The sequence below is a fragment of the Fusarium pseudograminearum genome, chromosome 4, assembly GCF_000303195.2.
Source record: "Fusarium pseudograminearum CS3096 chromosome 4, whole genome shotgun sequence".
Classification (NCBI taxonomy): Eukaryota; Fungi; Ascomycota; class Sordariomycetes; order Hypocreales; family Nectriaceae; genus Fusarium; species Fusarium pseudograminearum.
In genome coordinates, this window is record NC_031954.1 from 5,047,415 (window position 1) to 5,073,725 (window position 26,311).

General features: G+C 49.4%; 5 protein-coding genes across 5 annotated transcripts, besides 4 other annotated features; 2 read left to right on the forward strand and 3 right to left on the reverse strand.

Moving 5' to 3' along the window:
• Nucleotides 1-280: 280 nt before the first annotated feature.
• FPSE_10789 (uncharacterized protein) lies at nucleotides 281-4,224 on the reverse strand (the record flags this gene model as incomplete). Its single annotated transcript, XM_009263906.1, has 6 exons — nucleotides 281-523; nucleotides 584-1,704; nucleotides 1,754-3,652; nucleotides 3,708-4,027; nucleotides 4,089-4,138; nucleotides 4,195-4,224. The coding sequence occupies 6 exons, from the start codon at nucleotides 4,222-4,224 to the stop codon at nucleotides 281-283; spliced, it is 3,663 nt and encodes a 1,220-aa protein (XP_009262181.1).
• Nucleotides 4,225-5,021: 797 nt separating this feature from the next.
• FPSE_10790 (uncharacterized protein) lies at nucleotides 5,022-9,568 on the forward strand (the record flags this gene model as incomplete). The annotated part of the gene is made up of 4 exons (XM_009263907.1): nucleotides 5,022-5,146; nucleotides 5,203-5,556; nucleotides 5,608-6,433; nucleotides 6,482-9,568. 4 exons carry the CDS (start codon nucleotides 5,022-5,024, stop codon nucleotides 9,566-9,568), a joined length of 4,392 nt encoding a protein of 1,463 aa, XP_009262182.1.
• A 1,652-nt stretch (nucleotides 9,569-11,220) lies between these two features.
• WC-1 lies at nucleotides 11,221-14,375 on the reverse strand (the record flags this gene model as incomplete). The annotated part of the gene is made up of 2 exons (XM_009263908.1): nucleotides 11,221-11,562; nucleotides 11,616-14,375. The coding sequence occupies 2 exons, from the start codon at nucleotides 14,373-14,375 to the stop codon at nucleotides 11,221-11,223; spliced, it is 3,102 nt and encodes a 1,033-aa protein (XP_009262183.1).
• Nucleotides 14,248-14,354: a microsatellite.
• Nucleotides 14,376-14,611: 236 nt separating the features above from the next.
• Nucleotides 14,612-14,661: a microsatellite.
• Nucleotides 14,662-15,108: 447 nt separating this feature from the next.
• Nucleotides 15,109-15,145: a microsatellite.
• A 2,277-nt stretch (nucleotides 15,146-17,422) lies between these two features.
• FPSE_10792 (uncharacterized protein) lies at nucleotides 17,423-20,984 on the reverse strand (the record flags this gene model as incomplete). Its single annotated transcript, XM_009263909.1, has 5 exons — nucleotides 17,423-17,630; nucleotides 17,702-19,773; nucleotides 19,834-20,265; nucleotides 20,339-20,514; nucleotides 20,582-20,984. 5 exons carry the CDS (start codon nucleotides 20,982-20,984, stop codon nucleotides 17,423-17,425), a joined length of 3,291 nt encoding a protein of 1,096 aa, XP_009262184.1.
• Nucleotides 20,985-21,913: 929 nt separating this feature from the next.
• Nucleotides 21,914-21,941: a repeat region.
• Nucleotides 21,942-23,378: 1,437 nt separating this feature from the next.
• Nucleotides 23,379-25,086, forward strand: FPSE_10793 (uncharacterized protein; the record flags this gene model as incomplete). The annotated part of the gene is made up of 3 exons (XM_009263910.1): nucleotides 23,379-23,786; nucleotides 23,880-24,343; nucleotides 24,393-25,086. 3 exons carry the CDS (start codon nucleotides 23,379-23,381, stop codon nucleotides 25,084-25,086), a joined length of 1,566 nt encoding a protein of 521 aa, XP_009262185.1.
• Nucleotides 25,087-26,311: the final 1,225 nt, after the last annotated feature.

A 26,311-nucleotide genomic window follows, 5' to 3' on the forward strand; every position in this document is an offset into this window, starting at 1 on the left:
TTCTAGGCGAGCCTCCAAACACAAGCATCAAACATACATCTTTTGAAAACGTGATTCCGTGATCTTGTGCTTCGCGCATATAATCAGGCTAAGTTGCAACTACAAAGACATGACTCCTTTGTCATATTTCTATCAACCAGTCGTCCAAGGTCAACCTTTTTTGGAGCCCGAGACCATTTGCCTCTTCTAACTGACTCTTTTCATGCATCGTTGACTCGAAACTCCTTATACCAGCTGCCCACTCCCATCATTAAATCTTATTTGACTATGTTCTGCGAGCTTAGGCGAACAGCTTCAAGCCGCTTCCGTGCTTGCCAATCTCACACACTTCGCACACGCGGCACACAGAGCCTTTGTATTTGGTGTGGTACTTGGAGCCATCAAAGGCACACTCTTCATAGGCAGTACCACTGTAGATAGGTGTATGGCTGGCAGCGCAGACATCAAACTCGGCGAACTGGTCGAACTCAATCTCAATAGCGTCGTTAGGGTTGCGCTCGCATTGAGCCTTGGTCTTTTTGGCCTATGGGGATCGATTAGTAAATGAAGAAGGCTGTTAATCCCCGACTGATGGATGACTTACGTTTTCTACAATCTTAGTGGCACCTCCGTTGGCGATAATGCGATTGGCAAAGCTCAAGGCGGAATTGTAGTTCTTGTTTCGAATGGCCAATTGCATGGCACTCAGCAGAGCAAGCTGTCGGTGGGGCACCTCGATCTTGGGGATGGTAAAGTAGGCCGACAGTTCCAAACTTCTCTGAAGCTTCTCTGGGTCCTGGGCCACAACTTCAGGGGAACCGAGTTGTCTTCTCGATAGCTCAATACTCATGGCAACAGCGTACTCGCTGGCCGAGGTAATGAGTTTCTTGGCCTCAGAAACCTCATCTTCGCTTGTAACAGCATTGACAAGAATGGAATGAAGGATGCCCTTGAAGATGCCAATACCAGCCTCCAGTTTATTGGCCTTCATGGAATCGTAACCTGCTTGAAGGTCGTTGGAGGCAAGATGCTCCAGATCCCGAGGGATGATGGGCAGGACCTTTCTGGGATCAGTCTCCTCTAGAGTCCTGCGCACATAGTTTACCAAGGAGGGTAGCCCCTCAGAAGCAGGGAGGAAAGTCTTGGAAGCCGAGTAGATTTCCAAGAAACGTGATTTAAGGGGTGCGAAATCAACAGCCCCAACCTGACGGTTAAGAAGCTGCATAGCAGTTTCGAAGGAGCCTCCGGCAACATGGTCGACGGCCAATGGCGAGTTTCGTGCCCACATATCGGCCTCGCTGCTCGCAGCGCCGCCTGCATCGACACTCTCAACGTTGACAAAGTCGCTGTCAGCCTCGGGGACATCGTCATCTCCCATGTCCCAGCCGGCAACGTCCTCGTCATCATCGTCAATCAGGGTACCGTTACGCTTGGCAGCTGAATCGATCTCCATGGCGTCCTCGAAGCCCGCGTTGGCGGCAGCGGGCTCGTCTTCCAACGATAGACCTTCGACCTGGCCAAGAAGAGCCTTCTCAAAGAAGGACTGTGAGGTAGCCTTGGTAGGCCAAGAGGCCTTGAAGGTGGGGACGATGGGCGCAGTGGCGGACAAGGGACTTCCTAGAGCAGGCAGAGTAAGATCCTCCTCGGCGACGCCAGTGGCCTCCAGGATAGATTGACACTCCTCTTCCAAACCATGAGACTTGGCGGTCATGTAGGCAAGGGGGTCTAGAATAAGTCAGTAATAGTCATTAAACAAAATCGAAGAGGCACCTACAAAGGTCAATTTCCTTAAACATTTGAATACGATCCTCGACCTCTCCAAGGTAAACAGCATTCTGGAATCGTGAGGTGAAGTCACCACGGTGCTCTGCAATCTTAGCCATACGGGCAAGCTTCGCACGGTCACCAGTGGCAAGGTACAAGAAAGACAGCTTATCAAACTGTTTGAGCTTTTGGTAACACATCTCAACAACCTGATGGTTACCATGTGCTAGTGCTTCCGTACCAAGACGGGTCCAGAATTTGGGCTTGTCAAGTTCCTTCGCCATCTCAACAGCGACATCAAGGTTACCGCACTCAACAGCAAGGTCAAACCGAGTGGTGGGGTCTTGAACAAATTGGAGGGCGATTTCGGGGTAGCCCTTCTTCTGCAGATAGGAAATGATGGATTGGCCAACAAGACTGGAGTTTCGAATAATGTGAAGCATTTCCTCATAGTTGCGCTTGACCAGCGCCAGCTTGAATCGGTATTCTGTAGGATCAATCTGGAGGATGCGGGGCTTCGCAGCTCTGTCAAGGCAGTACACATTGCGGCCCTTGACCTTGACCAAGTAGACGGTCTGATCAAGGGTACGGACGATACCGTTATCGCCGTTCAGAAGAGTGTACTTGACATGGTTAAGAGTAGAGTACAGCAAAACGCCTGCATCATCCCAAGTAGCGCTCTTAATACGAATAGTCTCGTGGAGAGTGCTGACCTGCTCAAGAGTCTTCGACACAATAGTGACATTGTGCTTGCTCAGGAGAGCGGCGTAAAGTCCGTCATTAGACCAGACGACATACTTCACACCGTTCACAGCCAGCTCGGCAGTGCTCTTCTTCTGCTGAATATCGTAAAGATGAACAGCGGTGGGGGTGATGATCAACAGGTTGCCGGTACCTCCAAAGTAGATGTCGGTAGTGCCGGTGGGGGGCTTGAAGGATCGGGTAGTGTTGTTGGAGAGATCCTTGATATCGATGGTCTGATTGGCAGTGTTGAGAACGGCAAATCTGTTGCGTGCAACAAAAATGGCAGAGCTTCCAGCACCTCGCTTGGACTCGGCGGGCTCAATCGCACCAGAACCATCCTTGGGCAGGTTAACCAATTCGTAAGATCCTCCATCAGCTGGGGACGTAACCAAAATCGATCGCTCCGCAGGGTTGAAGGACAAAGTTCGGGGCGCGACCCAGGCACTGCCAAGCTTCTTGAGCGAGAGAAGTGTAGGGCTCTCGATATTCTTCTGGAAATCATAAGACCTGACGTGCTTCTCCTTAGTGACGTAGAAGAGAAGGTTCTGGTGCACAGCAGAAGCAGGGCGCTCTCGCTCCAGCTTGAAGACCATAACACCGTTATCATGACCAGCAGCAAAAAGATTGATCTCGGGATGGGCTGCAATAACCCAGAAGCGGTCGTTCTCTCGCTTGAAAGACTGGACAGCGGTTCGCTTATTCAAGTCCCAGACGCGAATAGTCTTGTCCTCTCCAGCGGACAAAATTAGGTCCTGGTGGGGGTGGAAAAGACATCCCGACGCATTCTGAAAATGTCCTCGGCATGTGTCGACTTCCCAGGCCTTAGTCTCGCTCATACGCCATAGCTTTACAAGACGATCGTCGCCAGCACTAACGATGAGGGGCATTGTGGGATGGAAAGCGACCCAGTTAACACCACGGTCGTGGCCCTCGAGAACAAACTTGACAACAGCGTCAGTGTTGCCGAACATGTCGGTCTGGTTCTGGTTGGCGCGTGCCATCTGGTCTTCGAAAGACATCGAGGTAGGAGCGGAGTGCTTCTTTCGGAGGCCGGAGATATCCCAAACGCGGACGGACTGATCGAGCGATGCAGATACGACGAGGTCTTCCTTAGGGTGAAATTGAGCGCACATTGCGTAATGGTTATGGCCGGTCATGGTACAAACTATGAGGAGGTCAGCATTGTGGGCAGCCAGGCCAGGGTTACCGTTTCAACATACTCAGCGACCGGTTCTGCCAGTTCCATATCCGAATAGTCTGGTCATCGGATGCTGACAAAATCCAAGGAAGCTCATGGTGGAAGAAGACGGTTCGGACGTAATCGAGATGGCCGTTAAGAGTGAATAGGCAACGCCTGGTCTGGTAAGACCAAACTTTGATCTTGTAATCATCACCGCCGGAGACGAAGAGCGGTTGTGTCTTGTGGAAATCGACGCCACGGACGGGACCATCGTGCTCTTCAAAGCGATCAATTAGGGTTCCCATTCGATAATCCCAGAGCTGGATAGTCGAAGAGTGTAGTGAAACGAGGATCCATGGTCTGATATAAACTTGTCAGCTTCGGAGCTTGCGATGCGGTTGAGCGACGTCGGATGACGAACCTCTTAGGGTGAAAGGCAATGCCTTTAGCTCTCGAGGACTTGGACTCAAACTGCGCAAAAGGAAGACTGTTAGTCATGTCAACGTGTCACCGTTCTACTTCCATACCTTGGTCAACATTCCCGGGGAGGATTGCATAATGGCGGGGAGGTGAAGCCGCAGCTTCGAAGCATTAAGGGGTGGAACAATTCAAGACGCCCAGGCAGCGGTTGATTGAAGCAGCTGTTCGCCTTGCTTTTGGCTGGGTCGCAAGTGTCGGGGGCGAGTTGACCAGCACGGCGCGGGAAAGGCAAGGTGACGGATATAGGAGTTGTAAGGGAGAGGGAAATGTAGTTGAATGCTGGCCAAAGAAGCGAACTCCTAGGCTTGGGCAATTGAACACGATGCTCGATGTGGGCTATCCTATCATGCTGGGGGAGTGCAAGTGGATCTCAGTGAGCAAAGCCACTGTGAATCATGGAACATCATTCCCCCGATGGAGGGGCCAGGTGTTAAGTGAAGGAAAAATCGGGGACCAGCTCCCTGAATGTGGCTGCAAATGCAGGGGTTACTGTTTCTGCCACGTAGGAAAGGAAAGCGCTCCTGTGTGTCAACGTCGCTTCGCGCTAATCCTAATTGAAGCAGCTCCTGGTTTAAGTGACGCTGTCCGATTCTGAGACCTACCTAGCCTTTTTGTTCCTTTGCCTAGCATCGATGCTGGCAGTTGAGAACTTGTCGCACGTAGAAACCAACCTGTGGGCATCCAACTCCACAGATTGGCTCCAAATCGGGGACTGCACCCTTACTACATGATTTAGTGTCCATTCCTACCTACCCATCCAAGCTCTTGAGAGCTGTCCTTTGCCCCTCCATCGTGGGAACCTAGCGAAGCTCTTAAGCTACCATAATCAACGGCCAAAAGCGACTGTATGCACTATTCGGCATAAGCTGCAAACATGCTGCGTTTCTCACAGTACATGGCCATGGCCATGTTGGCTGCCACGGCTGCGTCTGCGTCCCCGTCAGTCAATGTGGGAATGCACGCCGCCTTCCCTCACGGGCCATATCTGCTTGAGCTCCTGTAAGCTTATACTGTTTCTCCTGAGACGTTCACAGACTAGCTCTAACGCCTTGTAGTGAGACAGCTGCCGGGGAAAACTCGACTGCGTATTTCCCGCTTCTCGATAAAATTGCTAGTGGCCATTTTGCATCAGCCAATTCAGACGCAGAGCTCTACCATCAGTTCCTTCAAGTCCTTCAGGAAGATCGCCATATCGTCGCACGCGATGCCCTTTCTACCTTCAAGCTATCTCTCTCCCTACGGGCTGCCGCACCACGTATAGAAGCGCACTACCAATATTACAGTACAGCTGTAGACCCCGAATCTCAAATAGATGGTGCTGGTAAATGCCAGAGTTGGGCTTTAATTGATAACCAAAAATACTGCTCTCCAGAGCTTGATGCGGCTGTTGAGGGCAAAGTAGTCTCCAAGTACGTTTGGTGATTAACGAATACCAATCCTCCGTTTCTAACATGAGATAGACAAGCAAAAGTGCTGCCATTCGATCGAGTCTTGGGACTTGGAAAGGATGCCATCCTTTACGCGGATCCTACGCACGCCTCTTTTGGCCCCTTCCATGATGCCCTCTCAAAGGCTGCAAGACAGGGTGATGTTTCTTACAGACTGCGGTACCGTCGAAGCCCTGGTGTTTCCAATACTCCCTTGCCTGTGAGCGGCTACGGTGTTAAATTGGATCTGAAGCGGACTGATTATATCGTGATTGATGATCGCGAAGCAAGTCAGGAGACTCAAAAACCGCATATTGTGGCAGATGTTGATCTTGACACTGACGAGGAAGTTGCTGACCTGAAGCCTCTTTCATCGTCCGAGCTAGCATCCCTGGGCCTCAAGACTGCGTCTTTCATTCTCAAGAGCGATAGCCCCCTCGATGCTTTGCTGAAATCAACACAAGACTTTCCCAAGTTCTCGGCATCTATTGCTTCCCACGAAGTCACGCAGGGGTTTGCCGAGGAGCAAGAGAAAAACGTTGCGGCTGGTGTCCCTAGTGGAATTAATTTCCTTTGGATGAATGGCGTTCAACTCATTGAGCGCCAGATTGAGCCTTTCACACTCATAGAAATGATTCGGCGTGAACGCAAGCTTATTGATGGTGTACGCGAACTTGGCTTTAACGGCCAACAGGCTGTCTCTCTTCTTGGCCATTCTGAGATTGCCAGTTCTAAAGCCGATGATGAGCCTCCGAGGTTTGACTGGACTGATCGGCTAGAGGACGGAAAAGCTGTCATGTGGCTCAATGACCTTGAAAAAGATGCGCGGTATCAAAAGTTCCCAAGTGATCTGACGGCGGTATGTAAAAGTTTGACCCCTGACGCTACATAGCTGATTATCATATAGCTCCTCCAGCGCGCATACCCAGGTCAACTTCCACAGGTCGCCCTCAATCTCTTTCATGTTGTTGCACCTATCGACTTTACTGACCTTGAAGACGGAAGAGCTTTTGGCCAATTGGCTCAATTCATGCAACGCGGAATCACCATACGCTTCGGTATCGTTCCTTTAGCCACCACTCCTGCCTCTATCGCTCAAGCCAAGGTTGTCTACCATTTGATGGAAACGTATGGCTTTGAATCTCTCATCACATATCTACAAGAGAGCGAAGAGGGCCCCGAGGGTGCAGCTGATAAGAGGTCGTTCGCAAAAGCTATCGATGGACGAGAACCAATGCCAGCAAAGACTAAGATGACATTGAGCGAAGTTCTTGAGGCCAAGTCTTACACGCAGAAAGTCAAGGCAGGCCAGGCCTGGGCAAGTCGACTCAACGCTGCCACCCCTGTGCGCCCGATCCTCGTCAATGGCATGGTTATCCCACGTGAGAAGAATTGGGTGCAGGTAATGGGTCAGCGATTGACTGAGGATCAACAGACAATCCAGAAAGCTGTGTACTTTGGGCACGTTAATGAGGACACGCCCGTTTCGGATCTCTTTCTTAAAACTGCTCTTTCAAAGAGAAACGCGTATATCTTCCCCGATGATGATAAGACCCTTCGTATCCTGGATGTCAACAAGCTCTATACAGATCATGCAGAGCTATTTGGTAAAATAGCTGTTTTGCCTGCTGATGCTGAGAGTGCCAAAGAAGACTGGGCCGTGCTCACAGTCATCGCCGACCTTAACACTGACGATGGGCAAGATCTCTTGCTTACTGCTCTCAAATTCAAGCGCAACAATCAGGGAATCCGGTTTGATCTTATTCATAATCCCTCTTTACCTTCAAATGCTCATGCTATCAACGGTGCATTCAAGCTCAGCGAGGTTAAACTTGTCGAGATGAAGTGCAAGGACGATCTGAAGGCTGTGCTCGAAGCACCATGGACAGCTGAAGAGGATGGGTTTGGTACTGCGCTAGCTAGCTTCCTATTGACTTCCAACATCCAACCCGGAACAAAAGGTCTACTCCTCAATGGCCGATTCGTCGGACCATTGCCATCTAGTGTCTCCTTCGAAGATGATGACCTGAAGCTACTTTTGGAGTTTGAACAACGCAGTAGGATCCTTCCTGTTTATGCTGCGATTAAAGAGCTCGGCTTCGCGGATAGACTCTCCGATCCCATTGCGGTTGCAAAGCTCACCTCTATTACGGCGCTTTCTACCATATCCGACCTTCCTCAGGGCATATTTGAGTCCGCCCCGTCGATACGAAGCACCCTTTACAACACTTGGAATGCAACACACAGCGCTATTGAGATCGGTAACCCAGAAACTGCGAGCGTCCATATCGCTGGTCTCCTCAATCCCACTAGTGAACAGGGACAGAGATGGGCTCCTATCCTCAAGGTCTTGTCGGAACTTGATGGTATATATCTGAAGCTCTTCATGAATCCCAAGGAGTTAACAGGAGAACTTCCCATTAAGCGCTTCTTCCGCTACGTGCTCGATTCCACGCCGTCCTTTGACGATTCGGGTCACGTTCAAAGCCCCAAGGTTACTTTCAAAGGCCTTCCTTCCGAAGCACTGTTGACGGCAGGCATGGATGTCCCTCCTGCTTGGTTGGTGGCTGCCAAAGATTCAATCCAGGATTTAGACAACATCAAGCTTAGCTCTATCAAGTCAGATATCGATGTGGTTTATGAATTAGAGAACATTCTTGTTGAAGGCCACTCAAGAGACGGCAAGAGGGGTGCTCCAAGGGGTGCACAACTGGCATTAGCGACCGAAAAGGATCCTCTCATAACAGATACCATTGTTATGGCCAACCTCGGATACTTCCAGTTCAAAGCCAATCCAGGATTCTATAGTATCCGACTCAAGGAAGGTCGCAGCTCGGAGATCTTCACTATTGAGAGTGCTGGCGCCCAGGGCTATGCTGCTGTGTCTGGAGACGAAGGCACAGATATTGCACTCATGGACTTCAAGGGAACAACGTTATACCCACGTCTAAATCGCAAGCCTGGAATGGAAGAGGCTGATGTCCTGGAATCGGTCGATAGTGGCAACGACGGCATTGTTGCTAAGGGTCTCAAGTTTGCGGAAAGTCTCCTTGGGGGAGCTAAGTCGCCCAAGGAAATCTCGGCTCAAGAGCATGCTGAAATCAACATCTTCAGCGTTGCTAGCGGTCATTTGTATGAACGCATGCTCAACATCATGATGGTTTCAGTTATGCGGAACACCAAACATTCAGTTAAGTTCTGGTTCATCGAGCAGTTTCTCTCCCCGTCGTTCAAAGAATTCATCCCGCATATGGCAGCTGAGTACGGGTTCAAGTACGAGATGGTCACCTACAAATGGCCTCACTGGCTTCGGCAACAAAAGGAAAAGCAGCGTGAAATCTGGGGGTACAAGATACTGTTCCTCGATGTATTGTTTCCTCTGTCTCTCGACAAAGTTATCTTTGTCGATGCGGATCAAATTGTTCGAACTGATATGATCGACCTTGTGAACCATGATCTTGAGGGCGCGCCATACGGTTTCACGCCCATGTGCGACTCGCGCACCGAAATGGAAGGCTTCAGGTTCTGGAAGCAAGGCTACTGGGCGAATTATCTCCGTGGACTACCATACCACATTTCGGCGCTCTACGTTGTCGACCTTAACCGCTTCCGCCAACTAGCAGCAGGAGATCGCCTTCGACAACAGTATCACACACTTTCAGCTGATCCTAACAGCTTGTCTAACCTGGATCAAGATCTCCCAAATAATATGCAGTTCGCTATTCCAATCCATAGTCTTCCTCAGGAGTGGCTCTGGTGCGAAACTTGGTGCAGCGATGACAGTCTGACTCAGGCACGTACTATCGACCTTTGCAATAACCCGCAAACAAAGGAGCCCAAACTCGATCGTGCAAGGCGCCAGGTCCCAGAGTGGACCATCTACGACAACGAAATTGCTGCCCTCGATCAACGGCGCAAGGGTGTTGTGGACAAAAACGAGAACACTGAAAGCAGAGAGTCGGAAGACAAGGCACATACAAAGGATGAGCTCTAGACTCCAAATCATTCGTACTTTATAGCTACAAGAGATTTAACATTGCATATACCTCGAAAGCTCTCATCTATACAGCATTCAGTTGCTCACATTTCTCAATCCCCAGCCTAGTTCGAATCTACAGACCGGAGGTATTTACCTTTCTAACTAGCATCTTAACCAGCATTAAGCTAAGACTTTTAAGAAACTAAAGTGTTTGTTTTGTGGCATAACAGCAACCTGAAACCTCATGAATTGCGTGATTGCTTACTGGGCCTTGCTAAGACAAGCAACGGAATGCGTTGCGCCAAAAACCGCCGATCTCCACCTACATCCTTCTGCTGTTTGTCTTGACCCCTACTGAGCCAGGTCGTGTGGTTTGTCAATGCCCCTTGATCCGACAATGCGGCAATACTACAGTGCCAATGCTGAGCTTATCGGTCTGAAGGAAGCCACTGACGTCAATCAATTATCTGCTTATGTGGTAGTTGGACCTTTTGATCAGATAATAGAGTACCGCATATCGTCGGGAATACATACCTACGCGGGTTGGGGGGTTCAATATGTTCAAGTGACAAAGTAAGGCTGTTGACAGGCTATTAGCAGTACCTATATAGCATATTCAATTCTGACATGCTGTATGTGCCTTTGATATCCAGCCGACAGCCTTAAATTGTCATCTGGGCATGCCTAAAAACACCCCCAACCCGCGTAGGTAGTTAGTTTAGTGCTTGTTTTAAATCAACTTACGATGAGTATTATTCCCTCTGACCTTTACGAAATCCAACGTCAGGCCTTGATTTCCGGAGAAGGCTCTTCGATCATAAGAATCATCAGAACTGTACACAATTGAAAACCATAATGTACAAGTGGTTGACGACACGCACATTCCTAGACATGTTGTAAATTAGCATTCATGTCTTTTACTTCCTCTCCCCGAGTCCCAGCAATGTACCACAGATAAGGACAGTTTAGTATGGAATTAGTTTGTTCATCGATAAGTCCTTCCAGGGTAGGTCAATAACCAAGTGCTCCGTATATATTTTGTAATTTTAACCAATTCGCCTCGCTTCTCGTTTGCTGTACATACATGCTCAAATGTCCTCTCATGGCTTACTGCTAGTAAACATGCCCATTTCAACGCTTAATATGCTTATGCCAGATGGGAACCCAACTGATATCTCCACAACTTCAAGTCATCTGGTATGTTTGACTGGAAGCATATGGAGCCCAGAGACAGATTGTTTGACCCATGAGTGTTCCCAACAACTAAGTAGAATGAGTTTGGGTGACATGGGTAGGACCTGTCTAATTCATACTCAAGTCTTCCGTCCCATCCCATAAACGCCTCGTGTATGTAGTAAGTGTGTTTGCGTCTATTCCTATGCCAACCCCCCCCCAGTCCTCGTACACCGTATGGATTTATATCTCTCATACCAAATAAATAAAACAGACTTCGGATGCTCACTGTTGTCTTCTGAGCCCTAAGCCGCTGTTGTCACAAATGTCTTGTTATGCCCATCAGCCTGAAATGTGAAGGAGAGGCTAGCGAAGAAAGAAAGATCGCGGGTATCACAAACGCCGGACAATCAAGACACCTCGCTCCGTATCTTTACCAGATTGCAACCGCGAGGAAAAAGAACCAAGAAAGAAAAATGAATCACGCCCAACGCTCAAGATTGGCTTGTCTCGCGTTCTTCTTGGATCGAAGCCATTGACGAAGGTTGCCCAACACCCAGCATTGAGGAATGACTCAATGGCGGCATTCCGGCTGATGTCTTGACACCAGTAGCTGAAGGAGCGCCGCTTGGTGCAGCTGTTCCATTTACAATCTTCTGCTTCGTAAGCTGGGCAGGGTTAATACCGTTTTCGCCATTAGCGGTCTGCGCGTTGGAACTGTCGGCCGAAAGTTCTTTATGTAATGGCGACGAGGGAGAATTGGACTTCTTGCTTCGAGAATCGCCATTGGCAGTATTAGCCCCACGTGAAGAATTGCGAGGAGAAACTCGACCAGTCTAATAAATAGGTCAATAAACATCGTGAGTATGGCTGAGACCATAAGGCTTACCTGTTTGGCCCAACGGAGGCCACAACTGTTACAAAGATCCCTCTGACCACTGGGTCCTCGGCGCCACTCGGGCGTGTTCCTTGTATGGCAGTTTGCACAGTCCCGAACGACGTTGCCGACTCCCTTTCTTCTCTTACGCTTCTTCTTGCTGGAAAGCAAACCTCCGAGTTCCTCGGCCAATATGCGATTCACCTTCTCCATCTGGCGTAGTTCGAATTGCCAACTGGAGCATTTAGTGGTTCTTAGTTCGTCAAAAATGTTGTCTTCTGAGGCCAGAGCGGCATCCTGAGTACCTGGTGCGAGTGCACCACCGGCAGGCTGCGAGACGTGGCCTGTCGCATGGCTTTCGTTGCCGTTGTTTGATCTCGGGGTGGCAGCGATAGACCTGGAGCCAGATGCGCTGGCAGGCGCGAGGTTGCGCGAAGAAGCCTTAAGTAGTTTCGTTTGAGCAAGCAAAAACGATGGTTTTTGGCCTTCGGAGGCGTCGCCAGGGTATAGAGTCGTTTGTGCTTGCAACACTTGGCCCCTGCGATTCTGAACCTCGTGCTTGCAAGTGACGGTTTTCCCACGCCTCGCCTTTTCCATGGTTCGTCCGAACTCGGGACGTGACTCTTTTCGCATCAGATCCTGTATACTAGTCCCTACCAGGCTATCGGGCTGGAGGTCGAGCAGTGACCTAATGTTTGATGAGACATATAAGAAGAGGCCTGATGTCGAGAGCTTCGTCCACAATTCACTGTCGCCAATACCTCCATTCGCTTCAAGATTGCGGCGGCTCAAAGCAAACACTGGTCGCTTGCGACCCACCAGAATGATGCACTTTCGACCTTTCCCTTGTTCGACAAATAGTGATCCATGGCTTTCGAACCACGTATAGCCACTGTGTTTTCTCCGTATCCGGAAAACAATATTCACGGGGTTCCCAGTCGTTGTATCCTTTAGTTCTCGTGTGACGGGGACAATATCGGACGGATGACAAACAGTCGAGAGCGAGTTTCCAACAAGATCAGCAGCCTCGTATTCCAAAACCTTCTTGCATGATGGCGAGAGGTATAAAAACAGACCTTTGAGTGAAAGGACATGGACGACGTCGTCTGTATTCTCGAGGAGCATCTTGTCCCAAGATTGCTTGTGCCAATCTGATGTTAAACCCTTCGGAGTAAACTGCTGTAGCAGAGTTGATACGTCGTCCACGCCCAATGTTTGGCCGTTTTCAGGCTCCCATTGGCTAGATTGTGGCGGTGTCCAGATATATTGGCCGATATCGCTGTGTTTGTAGTTCACTTTAACACCTCCTAGATCTTGGTTAGATGCGATTGCATCAGGACATTCCACAAGATCAATCTGAAAGCCAATAAAGTATCTGATTTCGTCCGTGTCCCAAGGGATGGGTATCATGGTTAGAAGATTCAAGAACGGCTTCCCGCCCTTTCTATAGTTGATAAGGCTTTGTTGGACTTCTCTGCCCTCATGGACCATCTTTTTCAGGTTATACACGGCACCATCGTCGACAAATTCGCGCTTCGATCCTGCTTCGACTTTACCATCAGGGGCTTGTAGGAACCGGCAATTTTGTCCAACAATCTCGTGGCGGCTGTAACCGGTCAGGTTCTGAAAGTTGTCGGAAACATATATAATAGGGCAATCGTTCATGGAAACATCGCAGACAACGAAGGCACATGACATATCGACGGCACCAAGTTGAATCCGCGGGTTTTTGCGCGTAGCAACTAGCCATAAAGCCTTGAGCATGTCAAACCCGCTTTTCGAGTATATGGTCTTTTCTTTTGATTCTCTGGGACCATCGCCGGTTGATGGTGTTGTAGCGACTGATGCACTGGTGGGCTGCGTAACAGTTGTCGACACTGTCCCATGTGACTGTTGCTGTGGAGGAGAAACGACAGATCCAGAGGCAGTTGAGACCTGTCGGGACAAAGGAGGTAGAGTTTGGCTGCTGTCTCCGTTGTTTGTGTTATTGTAAGATTGATGGTTATTCATGATATTGTCGCCCGGTTCTTCTATTGTGTCCATGGCAGTATTGGCAGGGGCCGGAATCGAGTTTGGTCGAGGGGGGTTGCTTTGATTCATGTTTATCGAACTACCGTCTGGAGATAGATCCATAGAGAAGTCGTTGCCAACTTGGACTTGAGGGGTAAGTTGACCCTGTGGAAATTGTCCAATGGAAGGAGAGTAGAGGTTCATGGGCGAGCCGTTGCCCGCCATCTGCGCCCCAACGTTCATACTGGCAAACGTATTGGGCATCATTGAACTCATCATATCGGGAGAGATAGCCGAGTAATCGTTAGGGTCAGCTGTCAAATAATTGCCCATTTGGTCCATGCCGATAGAGGTATTAATGGTTGGGAAGCCTGCCCCCATAGGCTGGTTGAATTGATAGGAGTTGAGGTCGCTGTTATCAGTCCCAAAGGTCATTATATCACCATTACCGACAGCAGACATCCGTCTCTGCCCTTGATGATGTTGCTCCTGATGCTGTGGCATCTGGAACTGGCCCATGTGGTTAGCAAAAGCCTGAGGCATGCTCTGGCGGCGGTATAGCTTGTCTTGGTTATCGCGAACAATGTCGTCGAGGGAATCTCCCCCTGGAAAGTAAGAAGGGTCATTCATGTTGTGCTGCATGTGGTTCTGCTGGTTCTGCTGGTTCTGCTGCATACGTTGCTGCTGTTGTTGTTGTTGTTGCTGCTGCTGTTGTTGAAACTGTTGCTGCTGTTGCTGATGGGGGGAGTAGAAGCCATCCATAGCGACAGCATCTGGCTGGAAAGCCTAGCCAGCCGCTCAAATAAGATGTTAAGCGGGTGTTATCCCGTATGCACACTGCTCAGGGAAGCAGATGGTGCGCTAGGCGACTACCAACGGGTTGGTAGATAAGGTTGGCCACTTGATAAGAGGACCCTAGCTGCAGCAGATGGGAGTGCTTCAAGTATCGGCAAATGCCACAATACAGAAAGAAAAGCTGAAGATGCCGTAAAATTGGAGAGTCGAGTGGATCGATGAGTCGAGTCGAGTCGAGCTGGGTTTGGGTCGATATTTGACGTGATAAATCAGGCCGGGTAGATCAAGCGACCGAGCGAAAAAAAGAGAGGGACAGGGTATGGATAATCGCAGACGGCAAATGCGCGGGGGTGGATATTCGTGGTCGCTCGAATTTGTACTCAAGGTCGAATTATGACTCGAAATTTGTCGGTGGAAAGCTCGGAACAGGAGGAAACAGGCGATCAGAGGTGAATGCGCAATAAGCAAATAATTTGCATTCGAAGTCGGGTCGTGTCGAGTTGTAAAGGGGTTGAAGATCGCTTCAGAGTCGTTTGGAACGGGAAAGACGAGAGGGATGGAGAAGTAGAGTAACGGTATGGCAGAAGAAGAATGGGAATGCGTGAGAAGCAGATGGGAGTGTGGGTGGGGGAAAGTAAGTACCTTACTAGTATCAAGCCAGGCAGAACGGCTTGGGAAAGGATGGTAGGTACCTACGCACGTACGGTACGGTACGGTACGGTACGGTACTGTACAGTGGGAGTGGCAGCCGACAGAGTCTAGTGTGGCAGAGTGGATGGATGGATGGATGGTGGGAAAGATAAGACCGAATCAATGCATGCGCTGGGACTGGGTAGCTGCTGGGCTGAAGTTGCTATTAGCCTTGAGGGGCGACTACGGTTTTCTGCGGTTGGCTCTTTTCCCGTTTTCTGTCCGTTGTGCAGGCAGGAGGACCAAGTGCGTGGGAAGGATGGAGAGAAGGAGGTGGGAACCAAGCCTCGACTTTTCCAGTTCCCTTCAAAGAACGGTACTTGAGTCTGCGCTTGAGTCTTGGTGTCAGAGGTACTCCAGTATAAACAGGACTTTACCCTGCTGAGGGGCGCACCATCTGCCCAATGTGGGGAAAGGGACTTGAGGGACAGAGGCATCCACGGATATAGCAAAAGGCCAACCTCCAGCTCAATCAGTACCTACCTAGGTACTGTACAGATAGCAATGGATAGGTACCTGTAATGGATCGCTGGCAACTTGGCACAAGGGGGGATCCAAGGACGGGAAGACCCCGTGCTTCGCTTCTCTCCGGTGTGGCGCGGTAGCGAAACGCAATATTTTGCTTTTCAACTCACCCTTTGTACTCTGCCCTGTGTCCAGGTGCTCCTGGCTAAGATCATCTCCGTTTTGGGAAATGTACGAATTTGTGCCAAAAAATGACTATTAAAGTCATCGGGTTTGAGTCGTGAATAAATGCGTGTTTCTCCAAAAAGACGACAAATTCATGCTTATACTTACCTAACCCCTGGTAAATCCATGATACCCTGCATTGTCATGTCTCTAAATCACTAGCACACCCGGCCGTTCCTTGCAGGCCACAAAAAATCAAGTGTGAGGATCAATAGTTCGACACACCCCTCGAGGTGGCTACCTACCTGGTAGGCTCTACTAGATATAGAGATAGATAGTAGGCACTTTGGCAGCATGCCCAATGGCAGGGACCTGCTGCAGTGTCCAACTCGCGAGAGACCAGAATACTTGGCTGGAGAGAACATAAGATATAAAATTAATATTCCAGTCTATATCATTTTAGGCCAGATCCTTGGGCTGTTAAGTTTCTTGGCCCAAAAGCTGGGATGTTGATTTTGATTGGCCCCTACTCTGTACATGGCATATCCGTACGGATACATTGGTTGCAATTAACAGAGCGTTTTCACCGCCAACGCCTGTACGCTTACCATCAAAGTCCAGAGTTAAATGTTGCCAAGGTACATATGGGGCAAGGCTTGAGAAACTGTACGTGGATTATCCAAACCTCTCCAGCAAGTTGCATTTGCGAATAACGAATACTCATCATGCCTGAAAGCGTTTCTTGTCTGTAACAGCCAACTAGAGTTATTGAAGCCTAGACCACCAGTAAAACGGGCAGAGGCGATTGCAGCCCAGACATTGGAGGTCAACTCATCCATTCGAAATAATGCGAGCGGCTTTGCCTTCAAAAATGGTCTCATTCAACGTATACAGATTATAACTCAACTAGGCCATTGTGTCCTGGAGTATCACCGACATGGCGGTTGGGCCCCAGCCGTCCCGCATCTAAAGATAAGACAAGATAACCATTCCATCTCTCTCCCTTAGCCTGTTGGGCGAAGTGCAGTAATGAATGGGTTTCCGGTACACTGTCCCACTACTATCAGCAGCAGTATTTCGCCATTGTGGTCTAGCCATGCATTTCAAAGTCTTCGAGTCATCATAGAATACCATGCAAAGGCATTGATGAGAAACTGTACATTGACAAAATAATCACCACAGCAAATAAACTGATTATTCAAAATGATGATGAGCATATTCATAACTCTAATATAGCATTAAAAGGCGCCTTGCGATGTCAAGTATATAACCTTCCTAATCAAAAAGCCCTCTTGTTTTTACCTCGACGCCTGGAACCGACGTACTCTATCTCTTCTCTTGCCTATGCCTAGAGCATGACAATTCTTTTGATGCTGATTTTGAACCCGCCCTAGCCAAGCTAGGAGTGTCACACCCTGTCGCATCGATACCAGCATCGCCCTGTGGATGTTCGTCTGCCACAAGCGCTTGACAGCTGACCGGGTTCCTGGTCTGGAGCTGGCACCTTGTGGCGATCACTTCGGTATCATCTGGAAACAAAATTCATGTCCCCTCGTAAAATTCGCACGCTTATCAATCCGACCTTACTCTTTTAGACTCATGCTTCGTGACTCCATATGAATAACTTCCATCGCCGCTCATTGGATCCCAGCCACGCGGCGCTTCGCAATAACCAATACTGATGAAGTCCACGTCTAGTTGAAGAATCCCATGATAGTTTGTTGCGCCTGAGGAGAGAATTGTTGCAGGAGCGGTGAAGGGTCAACCGAAGTCGACTGCAGGAGTCCTTTGGTAACTTGGACTACACGGTTGGCTGTCTGTCCCACCAGCGTCTCTGCCTCAAGGGCCTGAGCAATGAAAACGAAAACCTTGCCAACCTGGTTAACAACAGCTGGGTGTTGCCTAAAAGGTGAAAGATGATATGTCAGCTCTTGTGGGCCACAAAATGTAGACTAAAACAACAAAATACTTACTTTTCAATCAGTTCAGCCAAGTATGCATAAGCATAGGGGGCCGCCTCCTCATCATTTATCACCGGCAGGGTCTCGACCCATTGTGTGATCACATTTTGCACATCATTGACGGTGCTGGAGTTGTAGTGAAGAATCTTGGCGATAGCTGCGCACGCGTTCTCGGTCGCATACACATTGTCCTCGTTGCGAGCATCGGGAACCTGGGTAACTTGGAAGAGAAACGGTACTGAGCTCCCTAAGAATTGTGCCCATGGTGCCCCACCTCGGTGCGCTGCCACTCCGATGCCGTAGGCCGCCGCCTGACGGATGGCCGGAGAAGGGTCTCGGCAGCCGTCAATCAAAGGTTGTGTGATGAAGTTGGCATACTGTGTGCTTTCGGGGCCACAGTATTCGAGGACATCATCCATGATGCACAAACCCCATTGTCGCTGGGTGGGGTCAGGAGAGCTGAGGAAACCCTCATATGTAGTCATCAGGCGCCCCCAAGCAGGCAAGAATGCGGCGCCGTGGTTCTTGAAGATGGCGTGGAATGCTTTGTTCATATCCGAGAGCAGGGTCTGATCGTCCTCAATGGCCATCAGAGTATCTTCAGCCTCATCCTCCACGTCATCGGCGGTGGCTCCTTCTTTGTCCTGCTCACGTTGCGCAACACGATCCTTGTAGTCCTCAAGTGCAGAGTGAACGGAGTCGATAAACCGGTTTAGATGATCGCCAGAAAGACATTCCCTTCCTACAACCTCAACAGACTCGTAGAAGCATTGATACATCTCGGCAAGAGTGTCAATAGCAGGTTCTGCAGTCAGGACCTCGAGAAGCTTGTCGACGGTGGCATTCCACAAACCACGGAGTTCGGCAGATTGAGGGCCGTAGGCTTTCTTGTAGGAACTCAGGAGCTGAGGGACAAGCTTGGCGGAGATGTATCTGACAGGGTCATGGAAGAAGAATGCAAGACCGGGAAGGGCAATCTTTTCCATAATCTCCGAGACATAGGGCGCAAAGGAAGCCTCTAGAACCTGGGCGTAGACAACCAAGAGTTCTATGGCCATATGTTTATCGTCCATGGTACTCGTCTTGATACCAATCATCTTACCCTTAAGGGGAACAAGCTCCCAACCTTCCTCGTTCTGCATCTGCTCGACCTGGTCATCGTCATCCAGCAGCTGAATATCAGCCTTGGCTACAGCAAGTTCAAGTAGTGGGGGCATGACGTTATGAAGGAAGGGGAGGAAATCGGATCCAAGGACACGGCACATACGGCCCCAGCAGTGCATGAGGTACTGTGCCTGAGGGTCATCAGCGTCGGTGATGTTGGCCTGGATATTGGCGAGGAGGTTGACAAGGGTCATGGCGTCCTGGCCAAGGCGTTCCTTTCCGACAGCCAGGGCAATCAACGTAGCACATTCCATGGCCTTGGCGCGCAGAAGTCGGTACTCCTTCTCGCTTTGGTTCTGGAGAACGTTAACAAGGAGAGGCATAAGAGTATCGTAGTACTTGGAAAAGGCCGCCTCGGCAGCATCAGCAATGGTGGCAATTGTCGAAAGAGCTTGCTCCTGGACGTATCGCTTGTCGTTCTGAAGAAGCTGAAAAAGTTGTGACAGAAGCTCATCCAGATATGGCTCAAGAGTGGCCTTCTCAGCCTCCTCACAGAAGTTGACAAGAGCAGCAGCTGCATGGGACTTGACTCGACCCTCGGGGGAGCTCAAGACAGGAACAATGGCCTTGAGAACACGGTCGTAGTAGTCGGTTTGCATTTTGGGGGCAAAGTCGGTGCTCATCTGACCGAGAGCATTGCAGCCAGCCCATCGAACTCGGGGGTGAGGATCTTGGAGTGCGGGAACCACCAAATCAAGCACCTGGCTGAGCTCACCAATCATGAGATCGCGACAACCTTCCGAGATGGCTGAGATAGCCATCAGAGCAGCGTGCCTGTCCCTCCAGGCCATGGAAGTCATCATTCGAGGGAGCCAGTTGAAAGTAGGAGCCAGGATGGTCTGGCCACCAAGCTTGTTTGCAAGTCGATCCATGGTCTGCTCACCAGCAACATGGTTCTGATCACTCTCGTCCTGGTCAAACTGCGAAGTCGTTAGTTACAAAATCGCTCTGAAGGCGGGTGACATTTTTCAAGCACGTACATCGTCCGACGCCATCCACTCAGATGCATCGTCATCATCTTCACCAAGATCCGTCATGAGACTCAAACACTGCGTAATCATATCGTTTGTGTAGGAGGGGTCCTTTCGGCAAACAGAGGGCGCATAGTCGGCAAAGGTGGCCATAAGCTCCAGGGCGTTCTGGCGGCAGATGTTATCGAGTTCCTTGTCCTGGACTACAGAGATGCTGAATTGAACAAGGTTTGAAAAGAGAGGCTTGAACATCTTGGGAGCTGACTCGGCGAGATCGATAAGAGCAAGTAGCGCCTTGCTGAGGTCGTCGGAGTCCTGCGTATCCTTGATCGGAGGGAGAATGTTGAGCACATCAGGAATAAGGGCGTAGTATTTGGCCTGTCCCTTCTTGCTGATGGTTCGGAAGAATGAAGCAAAGGCTTCCATGGCGGCAAGGCGGACCTGCAGCTGTCGTTAGCGGCGCAATGATATACAGTATGGGCAAAATATCTGCCCCGCGGGGAGGGGTCTATACCATAACGGCGTCGTCCTTGAAGCCTTTTTGGAAAGCTTGGAGAACTGCTTCCTCGTGCTGCTTCTCGATGATTGCAGGAGTTGTGGCAAACACTCGGAACGCATTTTCTCGCTTCTCGGCCTCGGGCGCTTGGCTGAGCTGGAAAAGAGCACTGAGCAAATCGGGCCAAGCATCACCTATTGCAGAGCACATTTAGCGAAGTCCAAGCGTGTATTGAGCAACCCTGAGAGGTGCAGTACTAACCATTCTCTGTGTATTGTCTGGCAAGCTCGGCAACAGAATCACTAATCTTGTTGCGAACGAGACGATCAGACTCAGCGGCGAGTGTCTCGAGAAGCTTCTGACGAATGACGGCGGCTTGGTCCTTGGTCAGGGAGAGAAAAAGGTCCATGCTCTCTCCAGCATCATTCTTGCGGGTCTTGGAAGCAATTCGACGGAAGATAACAGCGGCGAAGGATCGGGTCGCATTGTCGCCAGCGCCTTGAATTTGTTCCGCCAGTCCCATCAACAGAACCTCGGGACGACTGGCGGTCCAGTTGTTCTGCAAATGCTCTTCGGCTTGAGATCGTATACTATTGTCGGGGGACTGCAGAGCCTGCAGAAGCTGTGAAAGCTCTGCGTGGACATCTTGCGGAAGCAGAGACATTGTCGTGGAGGGATGCTGATGGTGATGTCCACCAGCAGACACGAAAGAAAGTTAAGTTTCGGTCGAGGGCTGCCAGGAAAGTAAAGGTGGCAACTGTAAACTAGGTAAGATAAAGAAGGGCTAAAAGGAAGCTACGAGCCTCGGGTATTCGTAGGCTCTGATCGCCGCGGCTTGGATATGAGGGACGAGATTTCCAAGATCCCAAGTGGTGGGAGATGGGAAAGAAAGAAGAGAGGGATGGATGAGGTGGGAGCAAAATCAAAGTGGGGGAGGGGAAGCCCAAGTTTCAAGGGCCACTAAAGTACCTCAGCTGCTAAGTTTGCAGCAAAGATACTTCACGTGCAACTTGATTGAGCCCAAAGGAAAAGAAAAAAAAACAAAGGGTGCGTGGTAACCAGCCAGTCGCTAGTGTCATCTTTTCGGGGTCGTTGATTGTTTATTTTTCTCTCTATCTTTTATCGATAACACAACTCTCAGATGTGAGCCCATTTGCCCGCAGTTCCATCCTAGGAACAACACTACTATAAAATCCCTATTAGTGGCATGTTCTAATGATCCCTTATAACTGTATGAGGATATTCAGAGCCCGTCGGGCAAAGCGTCTTTTTGATCGCCTAACAGTCAGAGAGTACTAGTGTACTCAGGTTGGTACCTACATACCTACCTTGGTAGACAAAGAGCTTTTTAAAAAGCCAGGCAAAGAAATGCATTCTTTTGTTCATTCGAGTAGCTCTACTGCTAAAGCTGCGACCCCGCGACACCGCCAAAAATGTCCTTCGTTACTAATGGATTTGTCTCGTGAAACATCTAACTAACCTCCTCTTTCATGATATTTACCTCACTGGTTTTTTTTTTTATCATGACAACAAAGCTAGGGAGCCTCTGACCTCCCACCAGGCTGTTAGTGATTACCTAATTGTCCGTCTCTCTTTTTTAAAAAAAATAAATAAAAAATATGCGTTCAAGATCAAGGATGCTTCGTCGAGTTCGAGAGCATAGAAGGCAAGCCTATAAGAGGGCATGTAATACTGTTCTGTCACCTGTATTCAGTACTCCCAGCACCTAGACCCTTGAAAAACCAGGCAACCCGTTCGAACCTATGATTGTAAGTCAACTACATAAAATGAGATTTAGGCCTGTGTTTCACAGAGATCTTGCACAACATACATCAACATATATTGTCCTGTAAGAAGCAGCTACTGTGCGTGCAGCTCAGTCGAAGCTTCTTCTATTGCCCTCATCATAGAGTTCAGTCGTTGTTGTGTCAGTCCATGTGTGTTCTTGTGGGGAGGTTAGTTGTTAGTCATTAGGGAAACCTTGATATGATCATTTGAATTTATGATTTAGATGGATGCTTATTATTGAGAAATTTCAAGTAAATTGAGAAGACTTGGGCATCGCCATACAGTTAAATACAATAAGTATATCGTCCTGTCTTGTTTAATGGAACCTAATCAGGCCTTGGGTGCAAGCTTGGCTACGTACAGTTCCTCGCTAACATTATTATACCTCTACCTGTGTATGGCCATGTCGAGCAATGCGCTGATCAGCTCTGTCGAGTCATTGCGAAGACGTTCGGACCAGGGTTGGAATGGGTCGCCAGGTGCCTCATGTTGGTGTTAATTTATACTTGGGAGAACAGTTTAAAAACACGTTTCAAAGGTGCCTCTTAATCACCAAGTTGCATTCGATTAGTACCTCAGATATCCATACCTACTGGCTATATTAAGTACTACTAAGCCGGTATCATTTCTACTCCAACATTCACCCATAAGAATGGGAAATGCAGCACTGAAGGTTGAGGTCCTGATGGGCCGGCCCCCAGTATCGCGGGGCACTCCACTGCCCCAGGACCAGGTAGGTAGGTGAAGTGCTATGTCATCATGCCAAAGGAATGGAACCTTTCCCCCGCCCACTCACCCCCTTCTATTGGATCGTAACTGTAATAGTAACCTCGTGCCCCTCGGGACTGTTCAGTCTTCAGGCCAACCTCCGCCAGAAAACCATTCCACTTCATCTGTCCGACTCTCAAATATTGCTCGTCACTTTGCGAATGTCCGTCTGACTTTTTGTGTCCTGACTCTTGAGTACCTAGCTTATGACTCGTACTTATCAAGATTTATCCAGATCATAATCATCCAACCGTTCTCTGATCCTGTCTACGCCCTCCACTCCCTCGTTCATCTCTGTGCCACAATCATCATTCCATCTGTCAACTGTTGCGACAAACCATTTTTTCATCGTCATCTCACCATTAATCTGCCGCTTGCAGTATACACAGCGCTCCTTAAATACCCCACCGAGACCGTGTCTTATCTTCGCCTCTGACTAGACCGGTCTGGCAATCACTCTTATCAGCCAATTCATCAGCTGTTCGTCAACGAATTTACAACCATGGACCCCTCACCATCTCGCGAGCTCAAGGACACCCGCGCAACCAGCTCAACTAGTCTTAACAGTGCTGCCTCGGGCTCTTCATCGTCCCAGAAGCCACCTACCCTTTCCCAGCGATCGCCTTCAGTTTCTATATCCGCCGGTTCTGGGCCAAGCTCCATTTCCGCCCATCGCCAGAGCTTCGCCGAGAACCTGCGAAATGCGCCATCTTCACCACGATCCCAGCGACATCCTTCTTTCACACAGGCTGCTCTCCAGGAGCTTCTGAGCCATCCTCCAGCCGGAAACAAGCACGCGAACCCCAAATTTGCTGGCCGCGATTGGCGAGATGTATCTGTTGGAGAGCTTGTGTCTCCAGACGACATAAAGTGGGTGGAGTTTGACACTAGCGTCGAGGAAGCTACCAAGGTATGAAAGCCCATAGCTTCATGAAAGTCGTATCAAAAAGGCAGACTTGGAGAGCGATTGCTACCGGTAGTCATGCTAACACGAATTTTGTAGGCACTTCTTAAAAGCCACACAAACGTTGTGCTGGTGCGCGAGGATGCTTCTACTCATACCGCCGTCTCCACATTCGATTACACCGACTTGAACGTATATCTGCTTGTCGTTGTCGGCTTGGCCAAGCCAGAGGACGATCAAGTTGAGCTTTTCAACTCGATATTGGCCAAAGCTCAGGAAGGTGGCCAGATTCCTTTGCGAGATGTCATTCCCTTGTTCCGTAAGGAATCCCTTGTTGCGTTACCCAGCGAAGAGAAGCTTGCCCAAGCCATTCAGATTCTAGGCAGTGGCATTCACCGTCTCATGGTGACAGCCACCAGTGGCGAAGTCGTTGGCATTGCAAGCCAACTTCGAATTGTTGAGTTCTTCTGGAATGAGGGCGTCAATTTCCCCTCTATCGATCGGCTGTACCCTGCTATGCTTCGTGATTTAGGTGTAGGCACCAAGGACATCGTCTCTGTCAAGTGAGTTGCAACATTGCCCTGAATGGAACTCAATACTGACTAGCGACAGCTCTGATGCACCATTGTCAGAAGCCCTTATACTTATGCACAATGAAGGCCTCACAAGTGTGGCTGTTGTCGATAACGGCCTGAATGTTGTTGGCAATATTTCGACCAAAGATGTTCGGCACTTGACCAAGAGTTCCAACGCTCACCTACTCAACTCATCGTGCATGAATTTCATATCGGTGATTCTTAACGAGCGAGGAGTTGAACATGGGCGCGACGCTTTCCCCGTGTTCTACGTCAACCCGTACTCGACGCTAGCCCATACTGTCGCCAAGCTTGTTGCGACTCGATCGCACAGGATGTGGGTAGTCGAGTCGGCATCACCATCGCCTTCGGCTCCTGCTACCCCCCTGATGGGGCCTCAATCTTTTACGACCCCGACGCATCCACCTCCGGCTGCGCTTGCATCGACATCCACTCATGCTGCACCTCCATCACCTGTGCCTACTGCTGCCGTGCCAGCGTCACCAGTCCCTACTGCTGCTGTACCGGCATCTGCCATGGCAGGTGCCCGTCTGTCGGGCAGACTCACTGGCGTCATCTCGCTGACCGACGTCCTGAACATGTTTGCAAAGTCAACAGGTCTAAACCCTGCTGATCCAAACGAGGAGCGGGCAAGGCGAAGGCGAAGCTCAAGCAGCTCGGTGCGGCCCAGCATCGACTCACACCGAGCAAGTATTGACTTCCGGCGATGATAAAAACGCAACATGGCAAAGATGTGATCCGCTGCGTAGTCTTCGCCGAATGATGTCTGCGGTTAGCGACAAGTTATTAGTCACGGATGGAGAGATGATGAGACATGGGTCGAACTTGATGCTCATTCATATAAAAAATGGCAAAGACTCGGTCTGTAAATGGATTATGCCTAAGAGTGCAGGTCTTCTTATTTGGAGCATGGCCAGGTTATAATTATAGTCACGTTTTCCACATATTGGCATTGTCCTTGTTCACGATATTGCGCCGTGGAGCAGAGAGGGAGAGGCTTCTAGTGGCAGGCATTTGGGTGATAGGTTACACGTGAATTTTAGCACCACCCATGGTATGGTAAGTCGAGATGAATTTCGACAAATCTCCGCTCCATTGCGAACATTCTGGGTGAAGGAGATGCAGTTGATTAATCGATGAATTTAATTATTACGTGTGTCAGATCAAACAACTACTGTAGCTGGCACTTCTTGTTCACGTGTTTATCAAGACTAGAGGTGGCAAAACTTGAATCTGCTCGCGTAAAGTGCAACACCATCAATAACCACGTTTTCCACGGTTTGATTGGCTGATAACCCGCCACATCGGATTGGATCCCAGGAGCGTCAGCAGCCCAGGCCCCCCTCCAGTCCAGTCCAGCGCATCGCCCAATTGACTCATCACCAACTTCGAACTTTCTCCATATCAACGCCCAACGCATGTAGTCTTATATTCTCTCCTTCCTCTTCATCTCATCGATTCTCTCTCATCTCTGTCTTTGCATATTTTCATTTTATCACCATCTTCTTCTTCTTGACTTTGTTTTCTAATCCAGTCATTAATTGCACTTCTTTTTGGCCTCGTAAGACGCTTGGTGGCTCCATCTTCCGCTCCGCACCTGATCAACCCCATCATCCATTTTGGCTTCGCTCAAGCGGCGAAATCTGACGCATTACATCTTTGATTAGCATCAATCTGGAATCTACTGTGGCATTTTAACTAGTCTGACCTATATCTCGTGGTTCCAGCTCCAGTTTCTGTTTGTTTTCGATCTTTGTGCAATCTCAGCTCAGTTGTGGCAAATTGCCCTATCGAAATCTTTCTTGCCTTTCAATTCGTTTTTGCAGTATCCGAGCATTGCCAATTCTTTGGACATCTTTCACAGACCAGCTCACGTCTCGGATAGACGTGAGTACCATCAATATTGATCTCAACCTCACATACGTCTCCATGTGC